The sequence below is a fragment of the Cetorhinus maximus genome, chromosome 2 (assembly GCF_964194155.1).
Source record: "Cetorhinus maximus chromosome 2, sCetMax3.hap1.1, whole genome shotgun sequence".
NCBI lineage: Eukaryota > Metazoa > Chordata > Chondrichthyes > Lamniformes > Cetorhinidae > Cetorhinus > Cetorhinus maximus.
This window is the reverse complement of record NC_135880.1, coordinates 224,237,152-224,252,840: the sequence shown is the minus strand read 5'-3', so window position 1 is coordinate 224,252,840 and position 15,689 is coordinate 224,237,152. Positions and strand designations below refer to the sequence as shown.

Sequence of the window (15,689 nt, the reverse complement as noted above, 5' to 3'; positions counted from 1 at the left end):
CGTGAGCAGCAGAAGGCAAGATGTAGGACAAAAGGTCAGGAGGAAGAGGCTGCTGCCCATGCACCATGAAGGAGGAGGAGAAGAGGCAGGACAATCAGATACTACCCTGTGGGAAGGGTGTACAGACATCCGACATCCTACCACAATTTGATGGAGAACCAGCACCAAAGACGACTGGAGTGGTTGATAGACATATGTCACAGGGTTCGGCAGCAATTCGAGCCACAATCCATTGACCCCCATGCCCTGCCAGTGGCTGTGAAGGTAACTGCCACTCTCAACTTCTACGCCTCAGGAACTTTCCAAGAATCATCAGGGAATCTGTCTGATATATCACAGTCAGCGGCACGTAGCTGCATTAAGGCTATAGCTAATGCCCTGTTTGCTTATGGGGGGGGATCACATTAATTTCCCCATATATTCGGCATCTCACAGAGCCACTGCCTTTGCTTGATTAGCAGGCTTCCCTCAGGTGCAAGGTGTTATTCATTGCATCCATGTTGCCATAAAGGCCCCAACTCAACTTTGTGGACACCTTTGTCAACCTGAGGTTCTTCCACTCAATCAATGTTCAAGTGGTTTGTGACCACAACAAGGTCTTCCTTCATGCGTGTGAAAGGTTCCCTGGAAGCTGCCATGACTCCTTCAGACTAAGGAGCTCACAACTCCCTCAACTATTTCAGCCGCCAACACAGATCCGTGGTTGACTTCTAGGAGACAAGGGCTACCACTTTAGAATTTGGAGAATGACCCCCTTTTTAGGAGCCCACAAATGGAGACAGAATGCAGCTACAACAGCAGCCATGTCATCACCAGGAGTACCATCGAGTAGGCAATTGGCATTTTAAAGATGTGCTTTTAGTCCCTCAATCACTCAGCTGTATCTCTGCAATATGCTCCAGCAAGGGTATCAAGAATAGTAGAGGTGTGCTGCATGCTGCACAATATTGCATAGCAAAGGGTCCTACAAATTGATGACGATGAGGCCATGGGATGAGCTCCAACCTCTGAGAAGGAGGAAGATGAGAAGAAGGAGGAAGCCCCTGTCCATTCGGAAGATTCTGGAACAGATGAGGATGAGGAGGCCGCCAATGGCAGAGCAGCTGGGAGGCGTGGCCTGGTAGCCAGGGCTGACTCTGTGCAGGAGGGTATCATCACCAGATGGGTCCTTATGCAAAATAGATTCTTATAAGGTGCTCCCATTATCACAATGGCCATCAGCCAGCCCCTGGTGACATACTTATATCTAAAGAACCTTGTATCTTGACTCCACAATTACTCAAGAGACTGCCCCTCCTGCAAGGAGGAGTTAACGACTGACATCTTGTCACTCTCAGCATTGTGGACATGGTTTGATCATGGACAATATGGCAGCATGAGCCCCTCATTTATAGTCATTGGCATTCATGTGAGTGGGCCAGGTTGTGAATGACTTATTACCATGTGTGTTTGCAATATGATGAGTCCCATGGTTACGATGGTGTGGGTACCAGCTATATGAATATGACTGAGTCCAAATGAGGACTCGAAACGTCAACTCTTTTCTTCTCCGCCGATGCTGCCAGACCTGCTGAGTTTTTCCAGGTAATTCTGTTTTTGTTTTTATTATTATAGAGAATAAATATCAATGAGTTGGACTCAGTCATATTCATATAGCTGGTACCCACACCATCATAACCATGGGACTCATCATATTGCAAACACACATGGTAATAAGTCATTCACAACCTGGCCCACTCACATGAATGCCAATGACTGTAAATGAGGGGCTCATGCTGCCATATTGTCCATGATCAAACCATGTCCACAATGCTGAGAGTGACAAGATGTCAGTCGTTAACTCCTATGCATGCTGATCTGATTGTATGTTGTAGCATACGTGGAGGTATGGCATCTCGCGCATGAGGAGCCCATAACTCTGCAACAACAGCCCTTTGAAAGAACTTGCGCATCATCCATTCTGGCCAATAATCCAGTTTCTAATGTGGGCGCCACACGCAACATTCCTGGCTTCCATCTATCTCTGCTTACTGCACAAAGCACATCCTGTGATACCTGGAATGCAAATACAGCCAAAGTAATTGGCACAGCAGACAACCAATATTACCTGCATGATACACAGCCACTTGAACTGTGATGCCTACACCTAGGCCAATGTATAACATTGCAGTGCAGCTGAATACTTTGCACCCAGCACTCATGCCTGAGATGCACCTGCTGCCTAGCATCTGTTCGTGGAGTCCGATCATTGAGCCTCCCTTAAAGTCAAGTGTGGATGGACAATAAAAGACACAGGGAGCAGTGCTTGAGCTTTTAACTTCTGGAATTTTATGTGATACAGCAGAGAAGGAAGAAGTCCTCCAAAGTCTCACAAACCAGCCAATGACCTTGATCCTGCTGACCACATGTTGAGGTGGACCTCAGCATTATGCCCTCATTATTACTAGTAAGAACTGCCTTCATAATGTTACCATTCAGTGTACAAACACACACCGAGTCATGTACAAGTGTAAATAAATATATTAAAGAAATGTTCAAATGTGCTATATGCAATTTGAGAAGTGTTAACCATGGTGAACCCATTAGTGCTGGAGGCAAGACAGCACCCATCATTCTTGCACACTCATACAAAGTGTTTCCATGGAGGAGGTGAAGGCAATCTGCTCACTCCTCTGTTTAAACAGCAATGAGGAGCATCGTGGGCTGCCTCATCATGCAGGCACCTTTGGGGACCTACTTCAGACTGCCGCCCCTGCATCTCTGCATGGGCAACCATGGTCACTGGCACACGTGCAGCAGACAAAGGCTCTGGCAGAGGGGCTGGGGTGGTGGAGGAAGATGATGCTGAGGAGCTCTTGTGACCTTCACCCTGCTTAGTGACCTGCGCAGCCCTGGGTTGGCCTTCAGGTAGGGTTGATAGGGCTGGCTGCTGGTGTGCAGCAGTCGTACATTCCAGCAACCACTATGCCAACAGCACAATTGTCCTGTTCAGGGTACACAGTTCCTCGTGTATTCCATAGATATCAGTGCTCATACTCTGAGAGGACTGATCCAGACTACTGAGTGAGGTTTGCACCCTTTCCTGGCTGAGGCACTGCTGTTGAATCCACTCCAAATGTTGCTGCATGTGTCTATCCATGAGTTTGGCCAATATCTCATAGTCAGAGCTCATGAGGTTGAGCCCCCGGGATAATGTGAAGTTAATGACAGTGATGGACTCCTTCATTAGTCCCAAGAGCTCCCAGTGCCTCAGGGAAATCTGCCAGATATCCACACAACTGCTGCTGACTATCTAAATACTGTGCCCCAAAAGGTGACTCCTGAGTTTCACGTTCATGCCCAGTGGAGCATCATCATGACTTTACTCTCTCCTCCGGGGGCGGGAATGGGGACTGTGCGCAGATGTCTCTAACATTAACACCTCCTCCCGCACGCTGATGTAGTGACTTTCACCTTACACCACCGACTCTACATGTGCGCTACATCCCTCCCACGTGCATGCATCTGAGTTGGCAGTGTGTGGGCTAGTAGCATATGACACTGCCTCCTCGGACAAATTTCTCTTCTCTTGATACGAAGGGATGATCTGGCCCAGTGGGTGAGGGAGCAAAGCTGGCATCTGTGTAATACACATAAAGAGTTATTTAGAGACGGCCCTTGTGAAAGCACTCTCTGATGCACACCATTGCCTTAACCATGCTTGTGCTGCCCATATGACGCAGCTCAATGGTTCCACTTCCTCTCATGCTAACATTCCATTGTGCTCAGTGAACTGACATCATGATCCCCACCAAGTGCCAAGGGGATTTCAATACCGCCTTTATCACCATCACCAACAGACAGCTGTTCAGGCACCCTGGCAATCTCTATGGCCATCTGTTCAATAGGATGGATGCGTCTAAGCCAGGCTGACTCACCCCCAGTCTGGGTCATTTCTGTGGCATTCTTCACCCTTTTGGCCTGCAATGACATGAATTTATGGTAGCCTGATATATAGTGCATGGAGTGATATTGCTCTTCACTGCATCTGTGCATGCAGTGCTCCTTCCTTCTGTTCTGTGTGGACCAACATGAGCTAAATATACATACAAGCCTAAAGCTGAAACAGGTATGTGCCATGTCTTGCACATACAGCATGCAGAAATGACCTATCCCTTGGAGCTCTGTGTGAATGGGCCAAACTACTTACCTTGCCAGAACACAGCAGGTCATTAAATTTTTTCCTGCACTGAATCCATGAGTGTTGATGGTCTCCTGCTGTGCTCACCACAGTCGCAATTTGAATCTAGGCCTTCTTGATTGCTCCAGGAGCATTAGGTCCCCAACAGGGTAGAGGACCTCTCCCATCAAGACTTAAAGGTCCTGGTTAGAAAAGCATAGGCCAGCTGGACCCATCCCTTTCCCCGCATTTCCTTCGTGTGACATTCTGTGAATAAGAATGTAAGTCGAAAAGGGTTGTGAATCATTCAGATTACACTGCTCTCATTCACTTATGTGTGCTTACATGCACTAACCATTTTCGCCATATCATCAGTGATTACTGATAAGGTTTGGTGAGGAAAATGACTCAGCGTAAATGCTTGGTGCCATGTATGTTGCGACTGTGACCCCAAGTTAGCATGCTGTGCTCCGTGACCGCTGACAGCCCGACTGGTTTCTCCCCCTCCTAGTTGCACTGTTACGCTGTCGCAGTGTGCAGCTGTGAGGGACCTGGTCAAGGGTCAACAGTGTGGGTGCATCCTGATAGATGGATGGCAAGAGGGCAAGTGGATGGGATAATGAGCATGCCATTGTTCATTATTCACCCACCCACTGAGTCTTACATGACTGCATAATATCTGTACCAGGTAATGGCGGCAAGACGATGGCATCTTCATGGCTGTGCCTTAAGAATCTACTCCATGCTTTCAGTGGTTCTGTAGAGTACATTTTGATTAGGCAGCGACAAGGACAATTCTCCCATAGGGAAAGCCCATGATGAACCATCCTTTCCAGGGTCAGTTAACAGCTGGACAATATTTACAGCTTTGACACTCACCTGACAGGGCAATGACATCTCCTCTGAGGCACAGGGACTTGACAATTGACGGCCAGCCTCTCAAATAGGCCTCGCCAAGCCTGTGCCAAGCTCACCTATTATAATCCGCATTCCTGGACCAAAATTTGGAAGGTTGGACAGCCATTTTTAAAGGTTGGATTTGTGGAGCTGGGAATTCCCCCTTCTCTGTGCACCTGACCTGGGAGCAAAAATCTGGGCCTTAGTGACTGACTCTCAAGATTGGGTTGGGCTGAAATGTTAAATCACGAGGATGGGTTGCATATACTAGGCATATACTATTTCCTTGAGTATTGAAGATTAATGGGTGATTCAATTCAGACATTTAGATGATTAAGAGATTTGATAGGGTAAACGACTTGGAAATATATCGCTGTTCCTTCACTGTCGCTGGGTCAAAATCCTGGAACTCCCTCCCTAATATATCTGTGGGTGTACCTACATCACATGGACTACAGTGGTTCAAGAAGGCAGCTCACCACCACCTTCTCGAGGGCAATTAGGGATGGACAATAAATGTTGGCCTACCCAGCGACACCCACATCCCATGAATGAATAAAAGAAAAAGCTGGAGAATAACTATTTCCTCTGGTGGGGGAGTCCAGAATAAGAAGGCATAACCTTAAAGTTAGAGCTAGGCCATTCAGGAATGATGTCAGGAAGCACTTCTTCACACAGAGGATGGTGGAAATCTGGAGTCTCCCATAAAAAGCTGTTGAGGCTGAAGGTCAATTTCAAAACTGAGATTGATAGATTTTTGTTCGGCAAGGTCTTATGAAATATTCTCTAATTGAATGGAAGAACAGGCTTGAAGGGTTGAATGCCCTACTCCTGTTCCAATGTTCCTAATAAATACTGTCTTGCCGATCATGCACATCTCAAGAATAAAAGAAGATCAGGGATGAAAGAGATATAACCAAGTTCCTTAAATTAAATTGTTCTTCAAGCTTAGAGGACAGGAATACAAATCTCAAACAGGACTAGAGAGTAAAAGAAGTGCTTAAGCAACAGAATGGTCAATATGTGAAATGGAGTCTCAGCAAAGCCACATAACTCCATGTTGGTTAACTTCAAAAAGAACCTGTTCGTTATTGTTGTTGAAGGACAGGTATTGACCAGAATAATTAAATATTTTCTGGAACTCTGGCACCAGTCCTGTATTGAAGACAAGAAATACCATTTGTGGAACACATTTGTTTGAGGTTGAGTAATGTTAGGTTGGAGTTTTGTGCTCGATTATCTTTGAAGTTAGGTAGGAATGTCACAGAGATCTGTCCTCTTGGCAGTTTTTCCTGCAGTATTCAGCTCCATGCAAGAAATTAAAGCCTAGAATTCTTTTATTTTTAAAAGAAAGACTTGTATTTCTTCAGTGCCTTTCATGACCTTGGGATGTCCCAAAGCACTTAACAGGCAAGGAAGTTCTTTTGAGGTGCAGTTACTGTTGTAATGTAGGAAGCACAGCAACCAATTTGCACACCACAAACTCCCACAAACAGCAGTATGATAAATGACCAGATTATCCGTTTTAGTGATGTTGGTTCAGGGTAAATATTTGTCGGGGCACTTGGAAGATCTCCCCTGATGTTCTTTAAAAATGGGATCTTCTACATCCACCTGAGAGGGCAGATGGGACCTTGATTTAACATCCCATCCAAAAATTGGCACTTCCAACAGTGCAGCACTGGCACTGGGAGTGTCAGCCTAGGTTTTATTCTCAAGCATCCAGAGTGACTTCAACCTACGGCCTTTAGACTCAAAGGCAAGAGCACAACCCAATGAACCACAACTGACTTGAGGAGAGAAGGGGACAAATGGGGAGGGAGGGGTGCGAGAGAAGAGAAATAAAGAGACAAATGAAGTCAGTGCACAGAGGGTTCATGTCAGAAATCTTTGTATGACTTTGCAAAATGTAAATCACAATCATGTAAGAAATTAGAGAAAGTGAGGCAGATATATAGAATGTGTATGTCAAAGAATGAGTAATTGGCACCAGCACGTACTCAGACATCCTCAGTGATAAAATTCAATTAGAGCATATCTCGTAAGACCTTGCCTAACAAAAATCTATCAATCTTAGTTTTGAAATTTTCAATTGACCTCCAGATGGTGGCCTTTTCTGACTTCCTGTACAGTTGTAAAACTTAAATGTAGGAAGATTAACATTGCTTAACTTCACTAAGTGGTATTTTGCGAGCATTTACATTTGATGCTGTGCCAGTCTTATCTGTCACTAGTAATTTTCTACGAAATTCACAAGGGGAGAGTGCAAAAGGCTGAATATTTCCAGAAACCCTCAACAACCGCAGCAGTTCCACCCCTCCCCCTTCTTGTCCCACCTAGTTAATGCTATTAAATATTTAACACTGCTTATTAAAGGGATTTGTAAATGCTTAGCCTTTCTAAACAAGCCTTTACATAACTTGCTCCAGTTCATCTTAGGAGACAGACAAAGGCGACTTTAATTGGTTTAGAATTTGTTCCAGGGAATCTTGCCCTCAGTGGCCCTGACCTCTTAAGTGCTTCAGACATTCAGATTTCCTTCGGTGTGGCATTCTACTAGTAGACAACACCCTGCCGAAGAATGATTGCAAATGCTTGTAATAAATCACGATGAATATTTAAACCCTTGACTGGCTGGTCCTGTCTCTGAAGTGGTTCTGGGTGTAACAGGCAGACAAACAGACACACAGCCATATTTTACCTGTGACATTGATTGTGAGCACTAGCTCTGCCTGCCGAACGATCGAGAATTATAATTTCTGCTGATTGGATTTGCACATTAAAATCTGTCTTTTTTATTATGTGCATTTTTAAAAAAAATTAAAGCAATGTAGCCTCCGGCATCTCAGCTGTATGATATCCCGCACTGCTCTGCGGGAGTTTACTGCCTCTGTGAGTGACGCTTCAGTGAACCAGACAGCGAGGTTTTGTTAACTGTCTCAGATGCTCTCAGCTCCAGACAAGGGCAACGAGGAGATAAGGGCACCTGTGTGTGGTAGGGTTGTGACCTCTTGGCTAGAGCTATAACAGGGACAGGATGGGTGGAGGGGAGGGGGTGCGAGATGAGATCAGAGTGAGTTATGTTGATTGTTACTGATAAAATTTATTTCGGTAACTGATTCATTGAGGTGAAAAAAAAATTGCACTCATATTTTAAAAGTCATAATCTTAACCTAATCTATCTGCCCTCTCAAGTGAAGAACAGCAGAGGAGATCTTCCTGGTGACTTGGGCCAATAATTATCCCTCAACTAAATATCACTAAAAAACAGATTACCTGGCCATTATTTCATTGCTATTTGTGGGAGCTTGCTGTGCACAAATTGGTTGCCATGTTTCCTACAATACAACAGTGGCTACTCTTCAAAAATAATTATTTGGTTGTGAAGCACTTAGGACATCCCGAGGTCATGAAAGGTGCCATAGATATCCAGATCTTTCTCTTCATTTTGTTTGGTATCGCTTTCAAATTTAACCCTGTTGTATTGAGTTTCGAAATCAGGTTGTTCATGTAAGTTAGAGTCACATGAATGTGTTACCAGAGATCTGACCTTGGAATATGAGAACAAATTTGTAAGGGATATTTAAGATTAGCACGGTAAGTTTTTTACAGTTATATTGGAAGAAAAGGATAGTCAAGGATACTATGAGCTCTCTAAAAACAGGTGTGGGTAATAATCACAAACGAAAACAAGGAAACGGCAGACTTGTTGAATAATTACTTTGTGTCAATCTTCATCGTAGAGGAAGATAATAATATACCTAACATTCCAGGGAAATTAATAAATGAATTAAGGACTGGAACTCACTAAGATTGACATAAGCAAGAAAAAAATCTTAGAAAATAAAATGGCACTAAAGACTGACAGGTCACCAGGATTTGATGGTTTGCACCTCAGGATGTTAAAAGAAGTAGGTGATGAAATCGCACGTGCTTTAACTATAACTTCCAAAGCTCTCTCAAATCAGGAATTACCTCTTTAGTTTGGAAAATTGCAAAATTAACTAAATTATTTAAGAAATGTGGAAGAGAAGCCAGGAAATTATAGATCTGTTAGTCTAATATCTGTTGTGGAGAAGTTATTGGAATCTATAAGTAAGGACAGAGTGACTAAGCACTTAAAGAATTATGAACTGAATACAGAATTGTTACAGTGCAGGAGGCCTTTCGGCCCATCATGTCTGCACTGGCTCTCTGAATGAGCAATTTACTTAGTGCCATTCTCCAGCGTTCTCCCCAAACCCTGCACATTCTTCCTTTTTAGCGAACAGTCTAATCCCCTTTTGAACGCTTCAATTGAACCTGCCTCCACCACACTCTCAGGTAGTGCATTCCAGGCCTTCACCGCTCACTGTGTGAAAAAAAATTCCTCATTTTATAATTGTTTCTTTTACCAATTACTTTAAATCTTTGCCCTATCATTCTTGATCATTTCATGAGTGGGAACAGTTTCTCCCTATCTACTCTGTTAAGACCCTTCATTATTTTGAATACCTCTATCAAATCTCCTCTCAGCCTTCTTTTCTCTAAAGAAAGCAGTCACAACTTCTCCAATCTATCTTTGTAACTGAAGTTCCTCATCCTAGGAACCATTCTCGTGAATATTTTCTGCACTCTGTCCAATGCCTTTACATCTTTCCTAAAGTGCAGCGCCCAGAACTAGTTTCAGTACTTCAGCTGAGGCTGAACTAGTGTTCTATACAAGTTCAATATAACTCCTTTGCTCTTGTACTCTTTGTCCCTATTAAAAAAGCCCAGGATACTGTATGCTTTGTTAGCCATGCTTTCAGCCTATCCTGCCACCTTCAATTACTTATTCACAAATACTCCCAGGTCCCTCTGCTCCCCCTTTAGAATTGTGCCCTTTATTTTATACTGTTGCTCCATGTTCTTCCTACCAAAATGAAACACTTCACATTTCTCCACATTGAACTTCATCTGCCACTTGTCTGCCCATTCCTCCAACTTGCCTATGTCCTTTTGAAGTTCTACATTACCCTACTCACAGTTCACAATGCTACCAAGTTTCATATCATCTGCAAACTTTGAAATTGTGCCCTGTACACCAAAGTCTATCATTAATATATATCAGGAAAGGCAGGGGTCCTAACACTGACCCCTGGGAGCTCCACTAGAAACCTTTCCCAGCCCAAAAACATCCATTAACCACTACTCTCTGTTTCCTAAGACTCAGGCAACTCCATATCCATGTTCCTACTCTCCGTTTCATTCCATGTAATAATGGGCCTGAACTTGCGCGGAGTGGCAATCAGACTCTGATTGTCCCTCGCTCCTAGTTTCTTGCCTGCAAATCCAGCTAATCCAGCTGCTCTTTTCCCGCCCGACCTTCCGACTCAGGCTGGGGGAGAATAGTGTAGTGCAGCGTGGTCCTGAGGCCTTGTGTCAAGGGCTGGTGAGTCAGAAGTAAGGAAGCCAGACCCCTTTTTTCACAGCATTAGCCGTTGTAAAGCCAGTAAGGTTAATGGCCCAGCCACTTTCAGAACCCAGGAGGAAGGTAAGCCTGTAAGGTAAGTGGGGATGGGGCGCTGGGGAGGGCGGTGCGGGGGTGTTCAATAAATTGGCTGCATCAGTTGCTCTGGGTGGGATTTGGTTGATCAGTAGAGGAGTGGGGTCAGGTGGTCACTGGGATGAGTAGGGGTTGAGTGGTCAGTGGGGGGGGTGGTCAGTGGGGAGTGAGGGTCAGGTAGTCAATGGGGGGCTGGGGGGTCAAGTGGTCTGTGGGGAGGGTGGTCAGGAGGTCAGTGGTCAGTGGGGGATCAGTGAAGGGGGGTCGAGTGGCCGGGGGTCAGGTGATCAGTCAGAGGGTCAGGTCGTCGGTGGGGATTGGGGTGGTGTGGTCAGTGGGGGGGCTGGTCAGTGGAGGTGTCAGGTAGTCAGGGGTGTTCCCTTGGGGATTCAGAGGGGGTGGTGGTAGTCCCCTGGGGGGGGGTCCCCTGGGGGAGTCCCCTGGGGGTGAGCCCCGTGGAGGGGCGTCCTGTGGTGGGGGGGGGCGCAGTACTATAGTTCCCCAGGAATTAGAAGTGGTTTTAATTATTTTAACTTTTCCTGGGTAACTATTACTTTAAGACAGTTAGAACCACCCGGAGTTTGTGATTTATGTCACACTTTTGGATGGTTCCCATTGCAGGGCAATTGCCCAATGGAAGTTGAACTTCCTGGGCAATTGCCATGCAATCCTTACCTGGGGACTTTCTGGAGAGGCTTCCCCAGCCTTTGGTGTGTTCCCGCCCCCCCCACCCCCTCAGTTATGGTGCCCTGGAGCTTGGAAGCTATGGGCCTTAACTTTGCTCACAAGTCTGTTGTCTGGCACTGTATCAAATGCCTTTTGGCAGTCCATGTACACCACATCATCAGCATTGCCCTCATCAAACCTCTCTGTTACCTCTTCAAAGAACTCCAGAAAATTAGTTAAACATGATTTTCTCTTAAGAAATCCATGCTGGCTTTCTTTACTTAACACACATTTGTCCATGTGACTATTAATTTTGTCTTGACTTATTGTTTCTTGAAGTTTCCCCACCACCGAAGTTAATCTGACTGGCCTGTAGTGTTGGGTTTATCCTTACACCCTTTTATTTAGAAAGCCAACATAAACTTGGAAAGTGTAGGTCATATCTAACATCCTAATTGAATTTTTTGAGGAAAAAATTGAAGTAGTAGACAGGGAAAGTCATTATGTGAACTTCCAGAAGGCATTTGACAAAGTTCCATTTAAGATGCTGTGAGCTATAATTAAAGAATACTAACAACTGATATATATTCAAATTGGAAGGAAGTGACTTATGCCATGAGGACCTGTGCTGGGGCCTCAACTCATCACTATATTTATTAATAACTTACAAAAATTATATATACAGCCATATATCCAGGTTTGCCAATGACACAGAGATTGGTGGCATGGTCAGTAGAATAGATGGGAGCATAAAATTACCGAGACATTGATAGATTAAATGAGTGGGGGAAAAAACTGTACCAGATGGATTCCAACACAGATAATTGTGAGGTCATCTATTTTGGACCAAATGAGGATAGATCCTGGCATTATTTAAATGGTGAAAAGCTAGGAACAGTAGGAGCCCAGAGAGATTTTGGGGTCCACGCACAGATCACTAAAATGTGGTAGTCAGTAGTGCTCCCTCTAAACTGCCCGTGGTTGCAGCAACTCAGAATTCTTGCGTTGGCCGAGAACAAATTGGCTCCTTCGAGTTACTGCGCGTGTGTGACATGTAAACAAATTTAAAGGGCCCATGCACTTAAGTGAATAAATTTAGAAGGAATGTTGGAAGTCAGATACAAAATTAACCATAAAGCCTTTGTAACTAGGGGGCTAGAGGAAGTTTTGCTCCAGCTGTACAAAACCCTGGTAACCGTGTCTGGAATATTTTGCACAGCCTGGTTACTGAGTCTAGAATGGATATATTAGAAGGAGCGCAGTTCAGATTCACCAGAATGTTACCAGGATTCCAAAGGATTGATGTAAGGAGCAATATATAAACTGGGTTTATATTCCATTGGATATAGAAGGTGAAGGGGTAATCTGACAGAGGTTTATTTAAGCTTTTGCAAAGAATTTATAGGATAGATAGAAAGAAACTTTTTCTGCTGGTGGTAGAGTGTAGCACAAAGGGACATAATCTTAAAATCAGAGCTAAGCCATTCAGGAGATAAGTTCACACAAAGCGTAGTAGAAGTGTGGAGATCTCCCAATAAAAGTAGTATGCATGATGTATAATACCTATGGATAAAAGGCATTTACAAAGCCCTGAGTGTCGGCTATGGGTCAGTTGGTAACACTCCCACCTCTGAGTCAGAATATTGTGGGTTTAAGTCCCAGCACAGGGGCTTGAGACCATGATCATTGTCACTGTTAGTACCAAGGGAGTGTTGCACTGTCAGGAATGCTGCCTTTGGATGAGATGTTAAACCAAAGCCCCATCTCAGGTGGACATAAAAGATCTCCCAGAACTATTCGAAGAAGAGCAGGGGTACTCTCCTCAATGTCCTAGCCAATATTTTTCTCTCAACTAATATCATTAAAAACAGATATATGATTATTGTCATATAGGAGGGATATTGCTGTGTGCAAATTGGCTGCTGTGTTTCCTGCATTGCCTCCGGTTCAGAATTACTTAATTGGTTGTAAAGCACTTGGGGGATGTCTTGAGGTTGTGAAAGGCGCCATAGAAATGCAAGCCTGTCTAAGGCACATTTAAAGAATGAAAGAGCTGTTGAGGTCATTTTCCTTAAAATAAAATTAATGGCTGTCATGATATTGATTGACAAATAAATAGCATCATCTGTATCTCGGATGAATGGGACCCAGTTGCTAAATAGCTTGGAATCTGATTTTCATTAGCCAGGTAATCAAACTCCCCCTAAACAAAGAGGCTTTACTCTGAGATCTATGCTTTGATAAGAAATATTTCTGCTATTTGAAAGGACACGGTGCGGATATTTGTGTGTTTGGGAAGTATGTTTGTCTGCCCAATATTATGGACCTTCTTCAATATCCGCTGTCGTCCACATAAGCTTTTAGTTGATTCTGTTTCGGGTGAATGATGCGGCGTGAGGTTAGGGGATGAGTAATTATCGAAAAACAGTGAATCTTTACAATCTAATAATGCTCTCCTTGTCCTTCAGGCTTTTAAGTAATTTCTGATTGATCGTTAATTATTGGTGATCGATTCCCCGGAGAGGGGTCGAGGCAAGCAGCTTTTTTTTTCCTCTTTCCGACGGTTTGAGCAATGCTCAGGTTTCAAGAAATTGCATGGAAGATTCCTAGGACGGGTTTGTGCGTTTTGAAACCCTCCAAGTATCTGCATTCAATATCAGACGCTTAAGTCATCAGCAGCTTTTTGCCAGAAGCTGAGAGTCAGCGGAATAATAAATAGATCGTCGCATCCGTCACAGGAGAAAGAAGGTTATTTAAAACACAGAAGAAAATATGCTGAAAAAGGACTGAACGGAAACAAGATCATTTTATTTTGTCGTAGAAGTTATTGAACAGCTTTGAGAGTACTGTACTGTACCGGGACAAGTGGAAGGAGCAGTTGTGTAGCTGCATATTTTTTTTTTAGGTCGGCTGGTAATTGCTCGGTTATTGATTTCTTATGACATCAACTAAAAAACCATCTCACTAAGGGGGTGTCCCTTCCCTGACTCGCCGTGACAATGACTCTTGGAAAATAATAACTCCAGTTCAATTGATGGACTAATTTTGGATTTTCTCAGCCCACTTCCCTCCCCACCCCCACCCCCACCATGGCGAGGAATTCATCAATGAAGAGAGATATCTTTTTTTCTGTTTCGAATCAATCGTGGTGTGGTTTTCCCCCAGAGTTCTTGCAAAAGGGGGGTAAAAAAAATCTATATATCACAAGGCTGTGACCGCTCATGAATAAAGGGAAGTGATATAAAAACCGGTAAGATGCAGAGCACGATGGACTGAAAGCTTTGCATCGTCCAGTGCACTTAGTGTTCTTTTGCAAGTGAGAATGGGACACGGAGAGAGGGAGACTGCTTAACGAGACAGTGACCGTGCTTAGGAGCAGCCGAGTTTTAATCTCAATGAATTTTCCACAAGCCCAAGGTATGGCACTATTCAAACTTACAACTTCTACCTTTTGCGTAGGAATAAGATTCTTTATTTTGTTTTAAGACAGATTGTTTTAATTGTGCCGATGAATTAGCAGCGTGCAGTAAGGTGCTGTTTAATACTGGGGCAAAGAGGGATTGAACAGTTGTGTAAACCCATAAGTTTGTTAAGGAATTTAAAATTTTTAACCTTTACCTAAATAGATTTATTTAACAATAAGAATCATGATGCAAGAGCACCAGCGATCTAAAGCCATCTTCATTGAGGTTTGTTTTCACTCTGGGAGGAAGATTAAAGTTGTTAAGTTTTATTTTAAATTTTCACAAGTAGTTAGTGAAACTCACCACAATGCTTTTTGAAAAAGTTTTGTACTACATAGAAATTGAAATGATAAAACAATAAAGCAATCAGGTAGCTGTTCATTTGGGTGTCTACTTGGTGTTTCATCTGCTGTCATTTTGATCTATTACTAAAATGTTTTTCATGTGGTTCCAAAATGAGTTCACACTTTTCTGAATGCATTCTGACCAGTCAGTGGGAGTAATTGACCGGTGTGATCTGTGCCTGTGCTGACTGGTCGGACATCAGGCAGGTGTGTGGCACATAACCAGTCATGAACTGACCAGTCAAGTATCTTGTACAGCATGTCCAACGTACTAACTGGTCAGACAACAGGTGCCCTGCTGCAGTGTGTCCACATACTGACCAGTCTGAGATATTTAAACACTCTCTCTTCATACACTTACCAGGCAGGTAATGAGAGTCACTGGTATCTCTGTAGACTGGTCAGGTTAACTGGTTGCACTGGCTAGTAGCTGCAGTGATGTATGTTTACAGTAATTGTTTAGTTTGTGAGATTTTTTTCTTTAAATATTATTAATAAAATCATTTATCATTGTCAATGAATAGAAAATACAGTCCTTATATTTGAAATGTTTGGACTATGACCGTGCTTTCTGTTAATGCAATATGGAAAATGTCAAGCAGTGGAGAGATAACATGCTAACTTTATAGGCA

General features: G+C 43.6%; 2 protein-coding genes across 3 annotated transcripts in view; one reads left to right on the top strand and one right to left on the bottom strand.

Annotated features, from left to right (window-relative positions):
* Nucleotides 1–1,602, bottom strand: part of ten1 (TEN1 subunit of CST complex) — a 131,367-nt gene extending 129,765 nt beyond the window's left edge. The window contains exon 1 of the mRNA XM_078533170.1: nucleotides 1,523–1,602. The gene's annotated coding sequence lies outside the window, so the exon portion shown is untranslated. The remainder of the gene's footprint in view (nucleotides 1–1,522) is intronic.
* Nucleotides 1,603–13,732: 12,130 nt separating this feature from the next.
* LOC144671341 (uncharacterized) overlaps nucleotides 13,733–15,689 on the top strand; it is a 318,999-nt gene continuing 317,042 nt past the window's right edge. Inside the window, exon 1 of one of the 2 annotated variants that reach the window (XM_078533193.1) lies at nucleotides 13,733–14,666. In XM_078533193.1, coding sequence (XP_078389319.1) covers nucleotides 14,645–14,666 — 22 coding nt within the window. In that variant the 5' untranslated portion in view covers nucleotides 13,733–14,644. The remainder of the gene's footprint in view (nucleotides 14,667–15,689) is intronic. The other variant, XM_078533183.1, reaches the window with a different exon arrangement.